Source organism: Phallusia mammillata, chromosome 7, assembly GCF_965637545.1.
Source record: "Phallusia mammillata chromosome 7, kaPhaMamm4.hap1.1, whole genome shotgun sequence".
Lineage (NCBI taxonomy): Eukaryota > Metazoa > Chordata > Ascidiacea > Phlebobranchia > Ascidiidae > Phallusia > Phallusia mammillata.
In genome coordinates this window covers 8,855,333-8,879,319 of record NC_137258.1, presented here as the reverse complement: position 1 = coordinate 8,879,319, position 23,987 = coordinate 8,855,333, and the positions used below count along the sequence as shown (strand labels likewise).

General features: G+C 38.4%; 4 protein-coding genes across 5 annotated transcripts; 2 read left to right on the top strand and 2 right to left on the bottom strand.

Annotated features, from left to right (window-relative positions):
• The first annotated feature begins 129 nt into the window (after nucleotides 1–129).
• On the top strand, nucleotides 130–5,349 carry LOC145238390 (uncharacterized). 2 transcript variants are annotated; one of them, XR_013862114.1, is made up of 8 exons: nucleotides 130–387; nucleotides 455–571; nucleotides 640–711; nucleotides 993–1,098; nucleotides 1,304–1,502; nucleotides 1,872–2,010; nucleotides 2,325–4,747; nucleotides 4,816–5,349. XR_013862114.1 is itself a non-coding variant. In XM_080101533.1 (7 exons), exons 1-7 carry the CDS (start codon nucleotides 267–269, stop codon nucleotides 3,857–3,859), a joined length of 2,289 nt encoding a protein of 762 aa, XP_079957659.1. In that variant the 5' UTR covers nucleotides 130–266; the 3' UTR covers nucleotides 3,860–5,349. The 2 variants fall into 2 exon arrangements, 1 of the variants encoding a protein (XP_079957659.1); XM_080101533.1 differs by having other exon boundaries at nucleotides 2,325–5,349.
• On the bottom strand, nucleotides 4,028–10,780 carry LOC145238389 (SNF2 related chromatin remodeling annealing helicase 1-like). Its single transcript, XM_080101532.1, has 14 exons — nucleotides 10,181–10,780; nucleotides 10,011–10,125; nucleotides 9,782–9,927; nucleotides 9,532–9,712; nucleotides 9,305–9,455; nucleotides 9,073–9,240; nucleotides 8,765–8,971; nucleotides 8,292–8,516; nucleotides 6,375–6,545; nucleotides 6,107–6,289; nucleotides 5,666–5,770; nucleotides 5,204–5,323; nucleotides 4,910–5,016; nucleotides 4,028–4,311 (listed from the first exon to the last, which is right to left on the bottom strand). Exons 1-14 carry the CDS (start codon nucleotides 10,506–10,508, stop codon nucleotides 4,116–4,118), a joined length of 2,403 nt encoding a protein of 800 aa, XP_079957658.1. The 5' UTR covers nucleotides 10,509–10,780; the 3' UTR covers nucleotides 4,028–4,115.
• Nucleotides 10,781–11,058: 278 nt separating this feature from the next.
• LOC145238398 (uncharacterized) lies at nucleotides 11,059–12,521 on the top strand. The gene has a single exon (XM_080101541.1). The coding sequence runs from the start codon at nucleotides 11,080–11,082 to the stop codon at nucleotides 12,472–12,474; it is 1,395 nt and encodes a 464-aa protein (XP_079957667.1). The 5' UTR covers nucleotides 11,059–11,079; the 3' UTR covers nucleotides 12,475–12,521.
• A 41-nt stretch (nucleotides 12,522–12,562) lies between these two features.
• On the bottom strand, nucleotides 12,563–16,885 carry LOC145238397 (pleiotropic regulator 1-like). The gene is made up of 13 exons (XM_080101540.1): nucleotides 16,690–16,885; nucleotides 16,471–16,577; nucleotides 16,268–16,386; nucleotides 16,094–16,157; nucleotides 15,888–16,038; nucleotides 15,719–15,811; nucleotides 15,501–15,650; nucleotides 15,322–15,423; nucleotides 15,162–15,254; nucleotides 14,323–14,441; nucleotides 13,865–14,004; nucleotides 13,008–13,201; nucleotides 12,563–12,935 (listed from the first exon to the last, which is right to left on the bottom strand). The coding sequence occupies exons 1-13, from the start codon at nucleotides 16,693–16,695 to the stop codon at nucleotides 12,876–12,878; spliced, it is 1,398 nt and encodes a 465-aa protein (XP_079957666.1). The 5' UTR covers nucleotides 16,696–16,885; the 3' UTR covers nucleotides 12,563–12,875.
• Between the last annotated feature and the right edge of the window lie 7,102 nt (nucleotides 16,886–23,987).

Below are 23,987 nucleotides of genomic sequence, written 5' to 3'. Positions count from 1 at the left end.
CGTACAGATTTCTCCAACAAGGTGTTTGTGTACGCGGGGGCTAAAAATAAGTCGTGAATGTATGCGAATGTCGTTCTGACTCCTCGTCGCTAAACACCGTACATACATACATATATTTATATACATCCGGAAAACACCGCGGGCGGCTGTGGTTTGAGCTGAAGTTGAGCATTCCCGGCGGCACGAAGTTTGAGCCAAGCCATTGCCAAAGTCAACCTATTCGAATGCTTACAGCTTAGGTTATTACACCAAACTGTATAGGAGCAATGAGCGCGGTAGAGCGTTTATGTTTTTTAACGGCAGTCTTTTTTGCCATACTGTCTGCTAGCAAGGCATGCGAATCACCAGCACAAAAACTATTGGAAACGCAAGGAACTTGTTCAGACAGTAAGTTTTAGTTTTTTATTTAATACATTCAAACCTAATTGATGATAAAACGAGCTTTTTGGTTTAGCTTCGCCCCTGCAATGCAGAAATGTTTGCACCGGTGATGCCATCCAAGGAGCAGCAAACTGTGCCAAAGCCAAGCATTGTTGTTGGAAAAGAAACAAGTGTCAACTTAAAATACCGAGTATGTGGCATTAGTCCTGCAGTTTGTAAAGCAGCTATGAGATTTTAAGATTTCCTATTTTTCCGCAGAAAGGCCATCAAAACCAGAAATTACTACACAAGATATTTTTGCTCGTCTTGGCATCGCAGAGCGCAGTCTCAGTAAGTTATGGACACACAATAATATGCTATCATTCACAATAATTTGCCGCAATTGTAAGCTATTTGATTGTGTTCTATTGTATTAATGCTCTTGCTGTTGTAGTTCCCGCCACAAAAAGGGAAAGCAACTTGTTTATAGTTTATCTCGTGTCTGTCGAGGTGTCAATTTAATTCCAATACCACAACTTGCCTTCGGAAAACGTTGTTGCTACATACCTGACCTTTAATTCGACATGCTGTAACCAAATAGCCTCAGGCAGAAAAACATTTATTCTTAACAGCTGTCCCTCTACCACCAATCGGATGCGTCAAATATCCAGATAACTGCAATTCGCAAGGGCCGACTTTTGATATCGAGCCACCTATCAACATACCATACTGTCAAAGGTAATTTGATCAATGAAGATTTCCTTTTGAAAATTCCAAATACCGCTCCTTGGCTTCAGTAAGTTAAACGCACAAAAATCATGATACCTAATCGTTTTCTTTATAGTTCAATGCTAGAATAGACAGAAACAAGATAGTACCCCCTGAAAAACTACCTCCCACAGAAAATAAAATTGTTGTGTGACTTCGCTTTTATTGAATGCAGAATTCCTTGTTCTGCAACCAATGATGTTCTAGATGGCGATTTTGGACTGTGTTTGCTTAATCCTGGATGCGCGTTCGACTTCGAGCTTTTTGTTCATCGCGAGTCGGTTGGACATGCTGTCGTACCAGGTGTACCTGTGTGTCACCTTGCCATCAGAAACCAAGCGTTTCATAAACGGGCTCAAGAATACATTGCTGAGGTAAACGAACCTGTTTTATAATGAAGATACATCTACTGTGTAAAATCTGGACAAAAACATTCCATAAACAACTAACAAAATGATTCTTGACCCTAACCAAAACGGACGCCTTCATTTACCTTTTTGACAAAGTTAAATATATGTATTCGCGAGGTTGATACCGTCCCAGCACCGGTTTAGACTTTAGTTTAGTTCGAAAAAATGTGCTGAAATATTTGCAACATGTTTGAGGGAGCATGAAAATAGGATGTAAAACCTTCTGATAACGGCGATATAAAACACCAAATTTGATGGCAACAAGTTTTTACTGTTTCCTGTAGTAAAAAGACTGTCAAATTAAATTTTCTGACAAAAACAAAACTTGCACAGCATGGACCTTGGGCACCGTCGCTGGCGAAGTGCGTGCTTAAAGAATTCCGTAATGAGACGATGGCTAACAGACCTGGATGTTACATGATCAATGTCCTGGAACATTTTGGTATCAAACCAAAACTGGCAGGATGGCCAAGTAAGAACTTGAATACGTGGGCTATAATTAAAAACACCCAAAATATATTTGTTGCTATCTTTTACTTGATCCAGGTTTTTTTGTCTGTAATTTAACCGCTGATTATATTTACCAATATATATGTTTTAAGGGTATTTCATTATTTTTTGGTTTTAGAAACATTTCTTGTACTAGTTTACAAGTATGGTTTCAAAATGTACTTAAAATTGACTTTAGGGGTTTAGGTTTTTTTTCATAAGTTTCCAAACACTATTCTTCATCGTAAAACATAAGTTAGTTGAAACAGTATATAAAAGCGAGTTATTGCTGTCTAGGCATCAACGAAACGGATTGCTACCTAATCGACGGATGTTGGCGAAACAACATATGTGTGTACCCAATGGATACAGAAATCACAACAACGAGATCTCTAAACGACAATAAGACAGATATCCCAGAAATCTTTTTGCCATCAGGGCAGCCCAAGTGCCAAGAACTGAAAGACGATTCTGCTGCAGAATACTTTCTTGATCAATACAACTCATGTTTATCAGCAGGTTGTGCCGTTGGTGTTGCTGGTAGTCGCGTCCAGAAAGAAATCATAAACACTGTATTTTCCTATCTTCCTCTACATTTACAGTTTCACTTTTGGAAAATGGTGAAATCTGGCCAAGTCCGCGCCGATAACTGGAAAAAGTTAGCGGACGAGGTAATTGCTGATAAACGTAATCTAACTGAGAAGTTTTTTGGTGCCGTGTTTCCCCTTGGCAGTCAGCTCAACCTCCCGGAAGGTGCCAGGATAAGGGTTGTGCCGTTTGCTTTCAACCTTTCGGACCATACCACCCCAGCACCCGAGGCGGCTTCCGAACCAGTGGGAAGACGGTTTGGTTTGTTTCAAGCTGCAAGTGGTCCAAGATACACGGGCAATGGAGTGTACCCAGATCTAGGCACCAATGCCAGTGAAGTATCAGGAAGAAGCGGAAACCTTCCGAATACTGGAGGCGACGATGAACTTCCACCTGGGGCCAACCTTGCGTCGATTACTGCCAGTTTAAGCGGTTCGGGCTTTGCAACATCAGCCTTACTATTAAATTTCTTTAACAGTCCCTTGCAGCTCCAAATTCCGCCGCCTATAGTCCTACCATGTCCGTACCTTCCTTTTCAATGGACTTTTTTTCCTGTTTTGAAGGGTAGCTATGAGACTTGTTGCGATAAACCATTGTGCTACATCCCCAAAGAAGAACTCTCCGGTACGATACGATCTGGGGTTGCTTCCTATCTGGCCGGGTGGGGATCATGGGGTCCGTGCACGTTTTCGTGTGGTAACGGCACCAGCACAAGGCAACGACGCTGTGTTGGTGGCAGCTGCGCGTCGATTGACGAAGAGAGTCAATTCTGCAACACACAATCGTGCACTGGCTGGGTAACATGGTCACCGTGGGGCGAATGCAGTAAGTCGTGCGGCGGCGGTGAACAGAAGAGAATTCGTACTTGCCCGGGTGGTCCAGGAAAATGTCCCGGGAATGCAGAGGAATCAAAACCCTGTAATTCCGGAGTTTGTCCATTATACTCTAATTGGGGGGCGTGGACGGCTTGCAGCGCGGAATGCAGAAAAGATGGAACCAAAACAAGGCACAGGCGGTGTTTCCAGGTTAGCCACCTTCCGTGTCAAGATGGCAGTGAAATTGAAACTGACGACTGCAAGGGGCCATGTGAAAGCGACATAGTACACACGCATTGCGACCAAACGTATTGTCGCTTTATCGAACGGATATGGTGCAAACCGAACCAGAGGAATTGCATTGGAGGGTTTAGAACGCGGGTCACGAACAACCGGTGTTATCAAGGACGTTGTGCGTTTCTTGGATGACCGACAAGGTCGTATTTCTTGTTCCTTTAAAATCCCTTTCGCTATATTGACCAGTGCGCAACAGCAGAGCGTTGACTGCTTTAGAAACTGATTATTTTTTCGCTTTTAAATGTTATTTCTTTTTGTGCAATTCTCTATGGGAAACCACACAATAAAGCAATTTTGCGGTGCAGAAAGGTGATCTTTATTCATTATAACGAAAGACAGTGGAAGTAAGTGGAATAATCGTGTAACCAAAAGAAAAAAAAGTCAAATCCTAAGGCCATGTAGGTGGTACTTTGGCTGAGGCCGTATTGTTCTTTACGGGTGACTTCCGTGTTTTTCGTCGTTTTTCCCGCGATTGGCCTCCGTTTATCTTTTTCTCCCGTTTCAGCGTTTGTGGCCGCGGGCGGTCGTCCGTCTCGATGACGTCACAACCCTTGCGGCCATGTTCAGACGTCGTCAGAGGTGTGCTGCGATAAACCGTGTTATTTATACATCACGATCATTGACGCCAAACACCCGCGCGTACACAGTGATGTAATAATCAGAGGAAGCAAGTCACAACACGTGCCCGGTGGTTAAACGTCATTTAATAGTTACGTGACAATTGTAAAAAGTCATTTCGGTTCAGTTGGAGTAGTGGTTCTCAAACTTTTTTATTGTTTTGGGTGAAATGGTAGTTCTTTAAGTCTGTAAGAAGCCGCAAAAAAAACGAGACCTCAGAAAATCACTAAAGATAATTTCCTTGAAAGCTAAAATAGCAATCTTTGGTGGTTTTCTGAGGTCTGGTGCGAGTCGCAAAATAAGTAGTTGGGAGCCGCATGTGGCCCTGAGCCGCGTTTGAGAATCACTTTTGCAGGCTAATGAAAGGGTAAAATCGTATTTCACGTGTTACACCGGAGAAGGGTAAATATTTCTTGGATGTAACTATAAGAATATGAGATTGACATTCCCTAAGACATGACTTCTTTCAGTAAACCATGAAGGCAAGATTTTGTCTTCGCAAAAGATGTATAAGACGAAAAAGGTTGAGAACCTCTGTGTTACAACATGGGTAAAATTCGATACCTATCTGAATTCGATTCAACTTTTTCTAATGCCTCCAAAAGCAGAAGATCTTCATCTGTGACGTCATCACCAACCTCGGCAGGATTTTCATTCGCATCACGTGATACCTAAAAATGGAGTCCAACAGATTTTTTGTGATTGTGATCATAAAAGCGCTTCGACAAGACTACAACGCATGACATTTCTTGAAACTAATTTTCCATCACATAGTCGATTTCCTGTGCATCATTTGTAACGCAAATTCGGAAATCACCAGATTTGGCAAATTTAGTTTTTCGATTACGCGAGCCGTACTTGGAAATAGTTGAGAAGGTCATTTTGCTTGGGAACTTTCGCCACGTGGCTTTCTGCGTCTTCAAAGTTGGTTTTGTTGAGACCGGCTTTGCCCAACACTTCCAGTTTGTCTTTGACCATCTGCATAATAAAACAGTGTAAATTTATATGTTGATTTCTGTCTATAAAAGATAAAGATGTCCTAGTTACCTACACTTCAAGCTTTGGCTGCCTTTTATGGTGTGCATTTGTTTATTAACAAAATTACATGTGTGCCTACATAATTCTTCAAACCACTTGCATTTTTACAAACGAAGCCAAAATGATACAAAAGACGTACGGATAGTTTTGACAAAAGTTATCTAGGTAACATTATATTTTGTACATGATTATTCATCGGGTGGTGTATCGACTTAGGCTAAAGTGTTTTAACACATAGTTTTCACCGCGGGCAAAAACATTTGCATGATTCACCGCCAGCACCTGCCAAATGTAGTCATCCGCCGTTCCCTTCGCAACAAGATAATGAACGTTAACCACGTCTCGTTGTCCGATGCGGTAACACCGATCCTCCGCCTGAACCAGGATCTATGAGAGAGAAAAATAGGCAACTTTGTGTTGATGTTATGACTCAATCGTTAGACCCTTTGTGATAAAGCCATGGTTAATGATTTGACACATACAGCGATTTGGACCTCAATAGGCACGTTATATCAACTTTTCAAAAGCTACATATTGACTGGTTTTCAAACAAACAAATATTTTAAAAAAGGTGGTTTGCTTAATTGCTGGAGAACTGCATAGCTACTACTTACTGTGGAAGCAGATTATCATCTTCAACAACCACACAAAAAGCAACACTGCATGTACATAGTGGCACAACAAAGAAGTAAACGACACGTAGCCACAATAAACGTTGCGTACCCCAGGATTCCAAAATAACTCGGCAAAAATAACAAGGGACGCTGCGTTCAGGGTAATTCCCATGTTTGCAGCTGTGATACTCAGGAGCGCCACCTTGCAGCACGACTTTTCCTGGAATCTTGTAACTTCCCTTTGGCGCCGTTCGGAAGGAGTGTTGCCGTCAATACGTATGTATTCGCATTTCTAAGTAGAACACACACAAACCAAAAACAGTTAACAGATTTAGATGACCATTACAGTAAATTAATACAGGTACTTGAGGTCATACCTTTTTGTCTAGGTCTTGACCTATGCTGTCTAGCACCATCTTGTGATGCGCGAAGAGCAGAAATTTTCTGTCAGATTCAAGCATGTCCACGACATACGCCTTGACAGCTGGCAACTTCAAATGAGCTGTTTCGTTGAAGTATTGTAGCAGAATGCCATGCTTTTCAAGCGCCTGTAAGTGTAGAGGGTATTTTAGACTATCATAATATAATAAAGTGGTTTCGCGTTCATAACTTTTTATAACTGACAAAAACGTATATGAATTGTATTGTATCGGGCCCCGGGCCAAATTTAATTGTTTTTTTTTAAATACCGATAGGCTAAAACCTATAATTCGTGACTGTTATTGCGCTACCGAGCTTTTACGTGAATGTATAAATAGAAAATACATTTCCAACATAGTAGCTTAATTTGTATGATATACGGCACTTACAACAACAATACACACTTGTACATGTAAATAAACGTCTAATCAAGTAGTTCTCAACGGGGGCGCCGGCGTGTCCCTGGGGGCGTTTGCTATCAACAAGGGGGCGCTGCAGAATAAATGGGCGATTAGGGGGCGCTGGGAAAAGATAGAGCAGATCACGATGATGTCATAATGCATTTTGTGCAAATCACAGTGCGTTATTTGTCGGTCAAAATTTGCAGGTAGTAATTGAGTTGTGCTTGGCTTGTGCTCGGTCGCAGTAACTAAGCCGAGCGTTAGACAATCACTGCAAATATGAATGGATTACCTACTTATTACACAATAGTGTAACAGGCAAGTCACAAACGGGTTTGGTGACATCACAATTCAACGTGTGATTTGTTCACTGCTGACATACCAAAGTTGGGTCCCCAAGAATAAACGTGACTGTTTTTAAAATTGTCGAATAGTGGGAACACGCTTACTCAAAAGTGCTTTCAATTAGTTTCTGTTTATTTCACTTATCGTCGGCTAACCTCATCAGTCATATGCTACGCAGAAGGGCTAGAAAGGGGCCTTAAAATAAGTAAAAACCACCGTGTAAAGGTGTGTGACCGTCACAATACACCGAGCGTGTTCGACCGGGCACCAAGCGTTAAAATAAGATGCTCGACCAAACAATTGCAGTTTTGGCCCATCACTGGAACCAAGTTAAAAGCAATGAGCACTGTCTGCAGTGATATCATGTTGATTAACCATTAGCATGTTATTATAAGTGCCAAAATATAGATTAAAGAGTTGCCTCTAAATTATCGCATTTATATTGTACGTGAAATAAAATCGTTTTGATTTTTGTCAGCTATAAGGGGGGCGTTTATAAATTATGCAGACCTAAAGGGGACGGTAGAGGAAAAAAGGTTGAGAAAGACTGGATTAAACGGACTATTCAAATATCGAACCGGAATATTCGTTTAAACAGAATACTTGATTATCAGGAATATTTGATCAACCGAAATATTCGATTATCCGGAATACTCGATTATCCGGAATATTCGATTAGACGAAATACTCGATTATCCGGAATATTCGAATATGATTAAACGGAATATTCGATTAAACGGAATATTCGATTATCCGGAATATTCGATTGAACGGAATTTTCAAATATCCAAAATATTCGGCTAAACGGAATATTCGATTGAACGGAATATTCGATTATCCGGAATATTCAAATAAACGGAATATTCGATTAACCGTAATATTCGATTCAACAGAATATTCGATTCTCCGGAATATTCGATTGAACGGAATATTTGATTATCCGGAATAAACGAACGTTGGATTAAACGGAGTACACGATTATCTCCAATATTTCATTATCCGTAATATTATCGATTTGATGTCTATCGTGAAATTTTATGGTGGGCGTTTATTAATTACGTTGACGTAAAAGGGGCAGTACAGGAAAAAAGGTTGAGAAATCACAGTCAAATCAAACGGTATTCTCACCGACAATCCTTTTTGTTTTACTGCATTTTTTACTTCTTCTATTGCTTTTTGTTGTTGTGACGAGGTTTTCACTTTGCCCACATCTAATGCCACAGAGCGTCGAAGTTTAGGAGGAAGTTGTGTGAGAACGTCTTCCTTGGTGCGACGGAGCATGATCGTTTCTTGCAAGACCAGACGAAGCTCGTTCATGTTCGAAGAACCCGTGTATTCCCAACCCCAGGGATTCTATAGAAACCAAGAAAGGCAAATTTAACCAAACTGGGTATTGCAATTTTGAAAGGGTTTTGTGTGAGCAGATGTATCTAAAACAGGAAGAAATGTTGTTTACATATTCTTACCACAAAGGAGAATACAAGTTTGCTTACATTTAATACTAGCTTAAATGCATTTTAACGTGCATTATATATTCTTAACAAAACTTTATAAAGGATGTTTACTGTATAGTAAAATAATAACCTCCGTTTCTACTTTACCTTTTTGGCTGCGCAGTACCGAACACCAAAATCATGAAAGTATGGAAATAAATCAGGACGCACAACAGAAAGTTGAGTGTAAAGTTCAGCAGGTCGTGATAAAGCTGGTGTTCCAGACAGCAGCAAAACGTGCTGAGCGTTTTTCAATACAGCTGTAGCAGCTTTGGCTCGAGCTGTTTTAAAGTTCTTGATGAAGTGGGATTCGTCCTAAGAAAGAAAGAATCAAAACGATAATAGGATGTTGAACTTGGAACACAATTTCTTGACCTTGCATTAATGCTCAAACATTTCTCAAAAACAATTTTTACCAATATAACAACTCCATATTGTTTTGATGCAAACTGCTTTTGCTTTTTGTTCAGTAGATCATAGCTAACTATGGTAACTTTGTATTCCTCTGATGTAAAATCTCGGCCAGTAAGGACAAGCTGAATATCATCATCAAAAACCTGACTTGGCAACCACTTCAGCAATGCCTGTAAAAACAAGTGAAAAAGCATTTAAAAAGTATAATCTTTATTTTCTATGAGATCGTTATACCTCTTTCCACATAAGTCGCACAGAAGAAGGACAAATAATAAGTAAGGGCCACTTTTCCATGTAGTACGCTGCAATGCAGATACTTTGAACTGTTTTGCCCAAACCCATATCATCAGCCAACAAAATCCTTCCATTTCTTGATATTGCAAAGCTGCAATATTTAATCAACATGGCTTCAGACTAGTTTCTAGATTATTATTATTAATGCCACAACAAAACACTCATACTTAACACCATCTTTTTGAAATGGCATCAGTGAAGACACAATTTTCTGATCTATATCAAAAAGGTCAAATTCTGGTTTAGATATTTCTGCTTGTTTTCCCAACATTTGATCTTTAAAGACTTGAAGAACAGTTGAGGAAAGTGGTTCAACATAAATGCTGGCTTCTTTTGCAAGACCAGACACTAAAAACAAGTTAGTATGTCATCTGTGATGAATGCAAATATAAGAAAAGAGACAAAAAGGCTACGTACTAAGTTTAGGATAATCTGATAAAGCAAAGTTCCATCTTCGTGTTTTGGCATCATATTCCCTTGATGGTTGAGTCTTAAACATCTCAATACATATGTTGTTATAGGGAATATCAATTTCAAATCTTTGGCGACATATTAGAACACACCTAAAAATCATTTTATAAAATGAGTTGCAGCTATCTATTTGAAAAAACAACATCAGAAAGATAAGGTTGATAATTTTACTTACAATCCTCTACAGACATCATTTAAAGGAACTGTTGACAATGTTGATTCTGTAGATTTTACCAGAACCCCATTGTTCAAATTTGGCAAAACTTGACCAATGTTTTTAAGTTTATTTTCTGAAAAGCAATAGTGTTACAAAGTATGCATGCATTGGCTGAAACATTAACTTACCAAGGGCTGTAAAATCATCCATATCAAATGACCATCCTTTTGACTCGGGATCAAAACGCCTGGATGATATGCTTTTGAAGATGGTCACATACTTTGCATTGTAAGCGCAGCACACCAAAAACCTGTTTCCTCCAATTGCAGAACATTTAAATGGAGATGCAATACTGCTTTTAGCAATACTTTGACTTTTAGCAACAGTTTTTGCTTTAAGAGTGTTCAGTTGGTTTGTGTGTTTGTCAGCACTTGCCAATTTAGCAGCCTTGATGGCTAAAGCTCGTTGTCGACTTGCTTCCATCCTTTCCTGTTGCTCTTTGGTGATTCCAGACATTGTTTTGCAGCATGTAGAATGGTAAACTTCAAAAAAAAGCAAAAACTCTCCAACATGCACAGTGGAAAAACGCCACACACAGTTTGCTTTAGTTGAATCACATCGAATAAAAGATATTACTGCCACTTATGCTCCTAACAGTAAACAAAAAGTCCTACAATTCCAATCATGTAAGCAAACTTTACAGTAAATGCGAACTTAGAAAATCCTGGCTTAAAAACTGACAAAATCAGAGCAATGAAAATCACTTTAAACAAAACAAAACTCCAAGATTAAATGTCCCGGCATCAAAACATAAGTTTAAAGGTTCAAAGGTTGCCGTTCCGCTACATTTAACTTAGAAATCATCTGCAAATAACGTGTTTCGTTGTTGTCTGTCGTCACTAAGTGATGATTGTTTTGGCAAATGCACAAAAACAAAAGATAACAATGGTTTTCCTAAGACAGTCAAAAAGTTTATAGCTGGGCATAAGTGACAGGTTTATTTATTGCACGTGAGAACGTATTTTTTTAGTAAATGAAATTTTGTTGTCTATTAAGGTAAGTCTTCGACTTGATTTAAGTGACAAAAATGGCTAAATCTAAGCGTTCAGTCTACAAGTCTGTACCTGAAGTAAATTCCTGCTCAGGTGATTGTAAAGTTAAAGTGGTATCCATCACGAAGGGGAAGCAACGGTACACAATGTTTGTGAACAAAAATGACCCAATTAGAAATCTTAAAACAATGAAACCAGCAAGGTCAATCCTTAAAAAAGACGTCGAAATTGAAAATGACTGCTCAACGATAAATATTAGTCGCCCATCCCAACTTAGCCCAGAGCAACGTCGATTGACTACCCTAAAATCGATTTGGGATCACACGCAGTGTTCTCTTACGCAAGAAAAGAATACTGGCAGTGAAGAGACAAAACCTACGTTTGCAGCTGTAGTTAGAGCCTCAGCTACAGACCCACGCTGTTTTCGTGCTTTTAAAGCTAACGAAGAACCGGTGGGAATTACAAAACTACTCATGGACTACAAGGCCGGAAAGCCACTATACTCGCCTCCGGGTCGATGTTGGAAGCCAGGCAAAAGCAATAACGGCGTATCAGAGTGTATTGACAGTCGTACGGCCATGCACCGGCTTCATACGAAAGTTATGTCTATGCTCCGAAGAGGTGTAAAGCGTCCTGCACGGATCCATATCAATATGGAAAGTAATAATCATGATGCTGAAGAAACGCTTCAGCTGTGTAAGAAATCCAAAGAGCAAGACTTAAAGAGCAAAAATTTATTTGCAAACATTGCAGAGAAATCATCTTGCGAACAATTACGGTTGAGAACAACTAAAGCCCCAAAACCGGACACGAAACTAAATCCAAGCTATAATGCGGGTTCAAAAACTGTATTCTTTGTGCCTCATATACCTAGCAAAAAATGGAATTTGAAAATGAGTCCTCCGAAACCTATTGAAGGGCGTGACTATTTGTTTCACTTTCGCGAAATTGTGGGCTCGATCCCGATTCAAACTAATTTGTGTGACTTGGTTGCTGAAGATGCACAATGGCCCGCAAATATTCTCGACTATAGACAGTTAATAGTCAACGGAAATAAAACCCAAGCCAAGTACAGACATCTGCAGGGCAAGGGCGACGCAGGTCAGCGTTGTTTACCAAAATGCATTCGCTGTATTAACCGTCGAAAGCAATCACAAAAGCAGACTAAAAATGGACAGCGTCAACACGCATGCCAAAACGTTACCAACAAGGTACGGATAGCATTGGTGGCACAGGTTCAAGAACAGCCGGCGGATACCACGGATAAAGCAGAGTTTTTAAATAGGTGGGATGATGAATTGAAGTCTCAAAACACCAACCCACCTCTAGCGTTTATTAACAACTACCACTGGATGATTCGCCTTTTGTTTGCCTCGCTTAACCTGAAGGAGGGTCGAATGGCCTGTCGCACTTGCACCATCATCAACTAACACAGGATTACGCAAGTAAAAAAGAATGTGGAATGAGTTTTTTGAACTGGAACTGACACTGCTTAACGACTGCACGTAAAACGCGGTATTTGCTGGGCGTCGCCAAGATATTGTAATAAAACAAATGTACGGTATTTGGTATTCACAAAGTGATTTTATAGACATGGGCTAATGTCATCAATGTTAGGTCAATTGTCCCCTAACCAACGATTACCAGGATCGGGAAATTGTTGACCTCCCCCACAATGACAGTGCAATATACGACCACAAAAGTTTGAACCCAACTGTCACTCAAACATGTCGCACAACATTAGGCTTGTAAAGTTTGTAAGGTGGCCGTAAAACGTCACTCCAGCGACTGGCATTTCCAATGGAAAGAATGCGTAAAAATACATTTCTCCTCAGAAGCGTTTCTTGCGCAGGATTTCAGGTTTCCACTGTACGGGATGAGTTTCTTCACTCTACGAGATAAACAAAACACAATTTTGACGAAATTTCACCATTTTGGTGATACAAATACTGGTGCTGCTTACCGCTTCGTCATCTTCTTTGTAGATTTTAATGGTTTTGTCGGCTTCGCACGTGATTAATCGACTCTCGCTCTTGTCGAAAGCCATCGCAAACACTCCGCTCTCGCTATCAAGGGATCCAGGCTGCACTGGGGCTTTCGTACGTTGAAAGTTGTATCCCGTTCGCCAGTCCCACATATGGATCGTGCCGTTGTCAGCTTTATACAATATAGGTCAGTTAACGGTGGGGATTTGAGCACTGGTATTAGCGTCGACCTGAGTTGTACGTCGGACCGGGTTCGGGTATTCAACAAACAGCCTTAAATTCAGGACTGATTTCACATTATGTGTCCGTTATTGTTTAAAATATAAATTATCTAGCAGCTAGTTACTGGGCTAAACCTTACGCCTAACAGCTTTAAAAAGGCTTGTTTACGTTATTGTCTATTGTGCATTTCTTCTTTTTATATGCCTTTCTTTCAAACTTGAACGCGGGCTTCTTAAAACGATTCGGGATCGGGCCCGGTTGCAACTCTAACGTGGACATGGAACGGAGTCATAAACTACAATAAACTAGGTGGGGAGCAGTTTTCGCGACAAAACTACTTTATGATTCTCATTCGGTGTTTATCACTTGAGGACATGGTACATAGTGAATCTAGAATTTTGCGCAACTAACTGTAATTTGTTTACACGTGGACTAAAGCCCGTTTTTGTTATACAGGGACTAAATCGAAAAGCGGATGTGTAAATTTTGCCTATAAAATTAACAACAAAAAAACAGAACGAAAACGATTTCCACCCGAAAGTTATTTCGGAACAAAATAACAAAGCAAGGTTGGGGCGTCTCCCAAAATATGCGTTTTTCCAAGTACTCCTACCTCCTGAAACCAGAACGCCGTCGGTATTTAGTGCCAAACAATTAACAATAGCATTATGACCGGACAAATTCTGTATAAAATCGCCATCGGGAAACTTCCATTGCTTGATATTATCGGGTGCCCCGCTGGCAAACGTGTACCTAAAAACAACAGAAAAGGTTTTACGAGTCCGTTTAACTGCTGGGAATCTGAGGCCTAAAGATAATGTTTGATTTCAACTGTAAATGTTTGCGTTTTCAGTTTCCGCCGCGCGGAGGAAATCTGAAACGTCACTGTATTTGTCAGGGGATTTTCCCAATAAAGATATTCCTCAAAATGCTCGGCCCAAAGGTCCAGTGTGTTTGGCTGTTTGCTACTGAACAGTTTGATACAACTTTTCTAAGATTTATTACACAATTTATGTGACCAACAAATCATGCAAGCAAACTAGGCCAAATAAAGGAAATATAAATGCTTACTGTGTTGGATGAAGGGCAATGGAGCGAACACTTTTCTTGTGGTTTGTCAAAACGGATCTGCTCTTTCCAGCAGCCAAATCCCATAAGCGCACTGTGCAATCATGAGATGCAGTAATCACCTGAATAAAATTTGTTGTAGAACATGTTATGTTTTCAATCTTTATTTTTGATGTAAGTGACTACACCAGGGGTGGGGAACCTGCGGCCCAAAGGCCGCATGCGGCCTTTTAGGGCACTAAGTGCGGCCTTCGATGTCAGAATACCTTTTAGGATGTAGATAATTCACCGTGCACCAGGCACTAAAAACTAGACAGAAACGTATTTTTTTCCTTTATTCCACATTACTATTTGATTGGTTCTAGGGCAGCTGTTTTCAAACTAGAGCCAAGTGGTGCATACTGGTACACAAAGCGATTTCCGTAGGTCTGCCAAGAGACCCAGGTTCTACATACAATATTACTTGTGTTGCAAAAGAACAATTGTTTGCGCATAATCGAATGTCTTAAACTTGTCTGTGATGTCACAAGCTGCTCTTAGATTAATATTGGTAAACAAGCATGTTTCTACATTAATAAAATCCCGAATGTTGTAGTGAGGGTTGAAATGTAGGGAGGAATTTTATTTAGCTTGGACCGTAAGTTCAATAGCACATCCACCAGTCTGTAAGTCAAAAAGTTTGAACACCACTGTCCTTGGCCTGGCAAATAGTCTATGCGGCCTAAACGAGTGTCGATAAACCGTTTGGCGGCCTTTATAAACAAAAAGGTTCCCCACCCCTGGACTACACAATTCAACTATGTTTCCATCATATGATTAGAAACACATTAAAGCAATCTCACCTCTGGAACAGCAGCTTGACATTTAACATCAGCCACTGTGTTTGTGTGGCCAGAGAGTGTCATAATGTTTGATTTTGTCCTCATGTCCCACACCTAAGCAACACAGAGATGTAACATCAGAACTACAAATTTAGCTTGTAGGGTCGTTAAAAGCACCCACCCTTGCAACAGAATCTCTTCCACATGTCACTAAAATGTCAATTGTTGGATGTAGGTCAATTCCATAACATGCACTAAGATGGCCATGGTAATGTCTAACCACCTATAACAATACAAGATAACATGAAATGCCTGTTTAACAGGATTCTTTTTGCTGACACATATAAAACAACATTTTACCTTGTTTTGTTCTAAATCCCAACATTTGACAAGCTTGTCTTCTCCACATGAAAATAAGTAAGGGTTTCTGTCACTAACAGTAAGACCTCTGACAGAACTAATATGACCAGTTAGAGACAGTTTTAATTTGCCACTGGCAAGGTCCCAAATCTAAAAAAGTTGAACTTTGATTTATAATTCACAACAATGATGGTTTTGGCAAAGGTCATTTTAACTACCTTAATAGTTCTATCATTGGAACCTGTACAAAACCATTCATTTCCAGGCTCAAAAGCAATGCACCGTACCCATCCCAAATGACCACTTATAACCTATAAAGTAAAAAGTGTCAACATTTGTTACTTGCGATTTTGCAACCAGCAACACACACTAAAGTCCCATATGTACCCGATAAAGTTTCCATGGTGCATGCCATCTGGGTTTTGGCATAATCTGTGCTTTCCTTGGGGCAATTGGTCGAGTGTTCGCTGCTAGTAATGCTCTGTTGTTTTCTTGAACATTTTTGATGTCTTGTGTTCCGGGTTGGTGTTTCACAGAACTAAATGTATACATGGTGTCAGTTTTATTCAAGTTTTACACAAAAGATTTTCTACCTGGTGTTTGTTTTCGCCGCACCATCAGAAGTTGAATCTGCAGGCATAATGGCAAGCTGTGTACCTGTAAATCAAAAATTATTGATTTAAACATATATTTAATAACAATGGATCTAACTTTCGCATATTGTTTGAATTTAAACAATTTTACCCAAACCCAATTTTCAGACTTACTTTCTGAGCGTCCATTTTGTATTTGATCCTGCTTTGCACTTTGTTTCATCTGCATTTTTGCCAAATGTAAAACAGGTCCATACTCTGAAAGTGCTTTTATTTTTCTACCTATTCTTGACCTAACCATAACAAAAAATATAAACATGCATGCATTTAAAAGTTTATTAAGTTTTGCTTGAAAAAAATATTAAAATATTACTTACGCAGCTTCATTGTCAGGTAACGCAGCACCTTGGTCAGATATAAACATGTCATGTGTTCTCTTTAGACTTCGAAACACCAATGTGTGCATGGAATGCTTTGGTATATCCTAAAATAAATAAATAATTTTGATAAAACTTAGTAGTTACAAGCTTAAGAAATTGTTTAATTTATGTTTCAAGTCAGTTTAGTGATGTTGCCCATAAAAAATAAACACAAACCTCCATACTGTCCAAATTGAAACGTACGTTCAGCAACCCAGAGGAAAGTCAAAATTCCTTACACTATTTTTGTGGAATGTGAAATATATCCACAGAGACTCGTCAAAACTTAAATAGTTAAATGAAGTATATAGTGGTGATGCTAATTCCAAAAAACTACACAAACAAACAAACGTATCAAATCGACGTAAAAAGTTCAAAACGCACACTATAGTCCATAGAGAACGTATACTTTTGGTACTTTGAAGTAGACCTTTAAAGGTAAAAACTTTAACCCACCCACGAAAACTTATGTCTTTAAATTATCTTTTAAATTGGCTTCGAGAATAGAAAAGTGGAATAAAACAAACAAATAAATCTACCACAACATTGAAACATTAACAAAATATCACAAAAAGGATATTACTCATAATTTTACATTTTAAATTTAACTTAAAATAAGTATTGGATTTAATCAAAAATGCCAGAGCTTCGAATAAATTCTTTAAAAAACCTAACATCTATCACAGATGTTTAAACAATCGCTGTCATTATTATTACAAGGAGTTTTTGACAATGTGTTACTTTTTGGTGTGTGGTTTAAGTCACAATGTTTTCAGTCACAATGTGCGTTTGGCCAGTGTGGTAAATACCGCTCGTAAAATTCATTAAACTTTTTTTTGCAAAAATCCCCAATTGTACGACGAAATATTACCGAAACCGAGTTTGCCTGGTCACATTATATAAGCTTAAATCCAACACATTTCATCCACAACCTGATTACCACAACTACTGATAGGTACGAGGAGAACAAGCAACTGTACCGGACGAGGAAGACCTTTATTATTTACACCCAAAATTTCACTGAAAATCGCCGACGTGATGAAATTCATTCTTTTAAATTTATTTTTGGTACTTGTTCTGGCTCCATCTAAAACGTTTTCATTTAATCCAACAACACTCATATCAAGAATGGAAGTACAAAAAAAGTGCAACCTTGTAAAATATTTTCTTGAAGACATCCGGGTATGACAATTTTCATCTTTATATTTTATAGGCTTTAAAATTTTTGGCAAACTGAAAAATTCAACTTAATCTTTTTTTAGCAAGCATGCCCTGCACGAAGACTAGCATCTGTACATTCCTGCGGAGGAAAGAACAGCTCCAAGCATTGTTTGATTTCAGTCTACAAGGCGTTGGACAATAAAGTGGATACCTGCCAAGACACTACACACTGCATTAGCACAAACACGTTTGAACGCCACCACGTTGACGATTGCTGTCAGGCATTATGGTTGCAAAGAAAAACTTTTGATTTTTTATCACGTCTCTACGGTAGTGATTTCAACGCAAAACATATCAAGGTAAAGAAAAACCTAAAAAAAAGTAATTTCTACTTAGTTTAAAAGGCATTTACAGGCAGTATTGCTTTTGCCAAAATTAGCCCAACAATTTACGATATAGCCAAAATGAATATAATGGTGACTTACCAAGCCAAAGTTAAGCATCTTGGACTGTATACCAAATGTTACGTAAGAATTCCAAGTGAACGAAAATTTGTTTTCAACTTCATATTGTGCTCTTTGATCTCCAAATTGTTGCCTAAGTTTAATGTTAAGCGCACTGCCAAAAAAATTACCCAACTAATCCTTTACCTAATAAATTCCCTTAAGGAAATACTGAAACTGCAATCGTTGCAGGGTTATCAAGTCACCCTGAATAGGACAGTCGTTTGTCATAACCTGTTTTTAAGCATTCTAAACCAATCTTTAGCGAAAACATTAACATTATGCTAAACTAACGTTTTCACCAGCGTTTAGAGAAGGAAGTAGCCAGCAATTTGTGCCTCGACATTATACCTTCGATTGTCGATGGCTGTAACCGGGATAAAATGTGAAAAGGGTCATTAAAATTTTAGGGCATGGTAGTGAAAATTCAACCGTAAATTTGTGGATTTGTTTACATTGGAGACCATAACACAGTTTTTTTTTAATTTAATGTTATTTTTAAAAGAGACGTTTTGCCCACAAAACTCTGACGCAGTATTTAATTTATGTAAAGTACGAACCGCCGATTTTTTTTCCTAAACGCCTATAGCATATCTTATGAGCACAATACTGGGAGATACCGCTAAAGTTGTTAAACTTAAACCACTCATTAACAAAGTCGATAGAGGAACACCCTAAAAGCTTTCAATTGTAAAAGATTTAGTGTAACCCGTATTTGATTTACAATTGTTTGTTTTTCACAGGCTAAACGAGATTGGTCGGGTCCCTGTTCTCTTTACAAGGCGGTGTATGGGGTTCTGCAGAAGTTTTGTCATAACTAATTGACGAATTTCAAGATGGACGCTAAGGAAACCAATAAATCAAGACTTTTAGTTTCGATTTTATTTATTGTGTAAAATCATATTTTTTGCGGTTTTTCCCGTTTTTTGCATTTTGCACATGTAATTTTTGGTCTTCTGTTTTGCACAATGACACAACTCTCTATTTATATTTTTACGCCATTTTAGCGTTTTTTAGCAAATAATAAAAGATTACCAGAAGATGATGTATCACCAACATAAAAAAAATGAATAAACCACTAAGGAATCAACAAGGCAAACGCAGGTGATACGATAAAAAAGTCCAGTAAAGGGAAGTGGAAGCTTTATTTCGTAAAAACAAGGCAACATCGTTACTGTAAAAAGAGTTTGTGATTCAGAATCATGTGCTGACAAAACCACGGAGCTGCCAAGGACTGTTTGCATATATGTAACTTTATTACATTTATGACAAACGATATAGTTTTAATACTCCCCTTGAAAAAAATTCAGCTTTCCATAGCAACGTTAGGCAGTGTAAGATAACGAACGAAGCTTATTAACAAATTTGTCCAATCCAACTCCAGTCAACTCTTATATTTTTTAGTCCCTTTTTTATTTTTTTTACTTTTAAATTAAAGATGTACTAATACAGAAATCGTCCTGATCCACGGATGCTTAACAGATTTCAGTCACATATATTGACATATAGCTGACAATTTCAGCACACTCAATTTGTGCATGCAAGGTAGATTTGCTTTCATCCAAAAAAATATATTGGATGATTTATTATATGTCCTGAAAAGTGCAATACCAGTCAACAAGCAAAATCCTTAAATTACACACGAACCGCTACAACACAACATAACTTGGGTATTTTTGTCACAAATTTAAGCCATAAGCACGTTTTTGTCTTCGTCGCCGTACACAGCTATAACCATTCATCGTTGAGCTTTATAGCGATTTTTGGTGCTGTTAAAATTTAATATCCTTTGGCGTTTTTCAATAAATAAAAACAATACATTTTTGTGTACCTAATTTGCTAAGTCGTTTATATCATTTCAACAACTGCTTCATGGCCAAATACTACCAGTCTTTAACTTTCCTCCCATAATAGTGTATGTTTGTAATTCTTGGAACGATTTCTATGAACTATCTAAGACGTAGCACAAACTGAGCGCAATGTGATAACTTAATGAGGCAAAAGTTTATAAACCGCTTGCATAAAAGTTATTTTTAAACATAGTGGAGAAATTATTTCTAAGTAGAAAGAATGGCTTAAACTCTATATTGCCACTGTGCATACCATACGACTTCGTTATTGCTTTTTTCAAATACAACGGATATGTGGTAATTGCGTATATTTGCCTTTCACTTTGGTACCATTGCATGACTTTATTATCTCAATTCTATGTTTGCAGTGATTTACAGCAGAAGCCTGAACCTTTGATCTTTAGTTGTTGTTTCACTATTTTAGTAGTGAACTTACAGGGAATCCACAACAAAGCTTAACATAAAGCGTAACATAATATTGGCCACGGTATAATTTGATAAAGATAAAAATTCATTAAGAAAACCCAGCAGAATGCAACATTCTTCAGAATGCATACTAGTCAGCGTTGATCAGGAATTCGATAGTTTAAAAACTAAAAGCAAAACCTTGTTTGGTGTGGCACACAAGAATTTATATAAACCTGAGAACGCAGTGGTCACAGCGTGTAACTAAATACGATACTATGTAAAACTGTACTGATCCCCAATTTGACCATTTTTAGGCAACTGTGGCAATGAAAGGTGAAATGCGGGCGTCTCACGTCACTAACCTGTTGCGGGCTACAACTGGTTTACCAAATTCGGACATAAAAATAATTGTGGCAGTGTTTTTCATATTTTGTCAAATATTGCAAACCTGGAACAATGCAAACACCACCTTTTGTAGCCTAAAGCTTACATTTTTGTGTAATCGTGATTTGTCCCTTTTTATTGCATATAAATAATCCAACGCATTTTATCGCCGTTTTTTTTTTGTTAGCACGGCAACAAACAGTTGTTACGCAAAATCTTTAGAGCGTCTTTTTTCAATTATTTTTAGAAAAAAACAATTTGTTTTTCTGTTTAATGATGTAGTTGGCACTCTATTATTTTCGTATTGTGCATTCAAACAACTTCATTTCATTTTTGGTGTTTTTACGTACTTTTGGCGTTAGCTAGAAAATAAAAAATAATTTGCACAGAAACGTTCAGTAATATACTAAAAGGGAAACAACGAATTTTTACTGCAAACAACAACAACAAAGAAACAAGTGCAACGGTAAAAAGTGCTTTAAACGGACGTGGAAGCGATACTCTGCAACGACTTATACACTGCCATATCGTTACCATGAAAGGGAGTTGGGGATCCAGCATCCTGTGTTGGCAAAGCTGCATAGCTTCCATTCAAATCACTACCAACATCTGAAACTTTTGTACATCTGCAAAAAAGGTAATAGTCAAAAAGCTTTGAATTGCACAAAAATCATGTCTTAATAACATTGCATCTAAGCAGTATGGGGAAATGGGTTTCAGTCGAATCCAAGTTGAATTAATTTTGTCTCAAAATCAGCCAAGGTTCTTTCATTTGGTTTAGCTACAAGTTATAGCCACGTGAGCGCTTTGGCATTTCGGAATTTTCAATGCAGGTTGCAAATATAAAAAAACATTTAGCAATAACACAGCAATCAAACAAAACCGCCTAGTAAAATGTATGTCAAATTATTGCTTAATGAGGTTGAAGACCCCCCCAAAAAAAAATAATGCAAAATATCTATCGGTTTTGAATACAAAACACGGTTTATGCTAGTGTTTAAATCAAGTCAATCTGCAGCAAGTTTGAGTCGAGTGTAGACTTTCCAACCTGTGACTTAAGTCAAGTCAAGGATTTAGAAAAGCGACTTAAGTGAGGCTCGTATCGAATTAGTGATTTAAGTCTAACAATGCATCTTTGAGATTCCAATGCCCCACTAGTGTGGGCAAGACTGAAAAAGATTCAACCCAAAACAGTTTACCACACTAAATTTAGGAAGACAATAATGAAACTGCTTTGTTACATCGTAAAAACAATCAACGTATTTGTTTTTGATGATATCAGCGTGCATAAGGCGCGGCTTTCCGTCGATGTAAACGCGAAACGGTCGTAACACCAACCACCAACTTATTCAAACATTTGATGCTATACATACACACAGCAAACAAGAAAGACTGTGAGTATATTTTATCATAGTACGGCTGTAGCAATGTTCAGGTACGACAAATACTGAAATTTGGGTATTTATGTTACAATAAAACAGCCTCCTTGTTGCATACCGGAAAACCAAGGCTCCCACACACTTCATAACTACACGTTATATTGGTTATACACACGTAAACTTACCGTCTTGAAATTTCGTAGGCGAAAAAAACTAGGTAAGCTACAACAGTGACTGACACAGGGAACCATATCCGAACGTCGGTTGCCATTTTTCTATTCTTCTTTGCTTTGTTGTTGGCCTGAGTTGTGGACATGACTACTCTCAGGCAAGCAAAAACGCTCACTGCTGAAGCAACATAGTAAATAGGCTGTAACTGGTTAATTGTTTACTCAAACGCAATGTGGCACCTTGTGTGATGTTGGTTCAGAATAGAAAGCTGTTTCCGATGCTATTCGCGTGACTTGTTAAGTCGCAAGCCTTTTGTTTCACTTGATTTGTCGCGCTCTGATGATATCAAATAGGCTAATCATTTTATTGTTGTTGGTAGCTTTGTAGGCAACGCCTTCAATAGGGTATTGATGTAAGTGTAGGTATCCTGAAATGGAACTGGGTGCCACACCTGGAAAATTAATTTGCTGGACTAAAACGTAATGTAAAAATTGAAACCAAAAGCACGACCGCAAACATAAGTGAATGCTTCAGCGTTGACCATAATCAACATTTTCTATTGATTAGAGGTTGCAAAAAGTGCAGTTGCTTTTCATAACTGTCATGGGCGTTGGCCGATGCAATTCAAAATTACTAAATATAGTACCCATTATGCAAATTTCAAAATTGTTCAAAAAAGTACGGTCAACAAATTTGCCCACCAAGAAGAAGTGCCAGGTGACTGCCTTCGTCATACTAATGCAAAACAAAACGATTAAAACTTCAAGTTATAAGCAAAATGCCGCAATAATGTTCCGGGCAATTCCAACATTCGTACACGAATGTTGACGCCTATAGGCGCCAAGCCAAACTATAAGTAGGCGTGAATCACATTTCGCGGGATTTGTCGAAAAAGTCAAATGACACGTCAAAGCTTTATGACGTTCGCGGAACTTGACATTCTTTTGGCGAAAAATAGCTACAGGGAAAACTTCAAGAACGGCCTTAATTTTGCAGCAATACAGCGAAAAATACCATGACACATCAACGCAATATTGCACAGCTTGTTGACTTACTTTTTACTAAATATAATTAACTATAATTACTTCATAGAATGTTTTGAATAATATACAGGGTATGTGGCGATTTTTTTTAAAGGTGCGTTATCTGAAGTTATGCTTTCATAGTCAGGAACAAAGGAGTTATTGCTATTAGTGTAATAGTTAATTCAATGCCGTTTTTTATTTGCCACTCTTGATATCAACTTCCTGAAGATTGATGTTTGCGCTTGTCCCGTAGGTCAAATACGTCAAAATACGTCAAGCGCCTTGCGCCGACCGAGTGCAACAGTTTTCCATAAAACCGCAAATTAAGTGCGATTTAATCCACCGAGTGATTCATATCTGACCACCGTAAACAGCGAATCCAATCAGAAATCCTGTCGTTAATTAAAAAACGTTTTATTTTTGTCTCGACGGAATATTATCGTTTCAAGTTGTTTTTTATTTTTATGGCAAAGTTTGCTTCAGGGAATCCATTACCATTATACGCCTCAATTTTCCCGCCTTTAGGCAAAATCTAGTGACACATTTTGACGTCACATTCCCCTCAGGGCGCGGTGGTTGGTGGCGCAAGCTGTT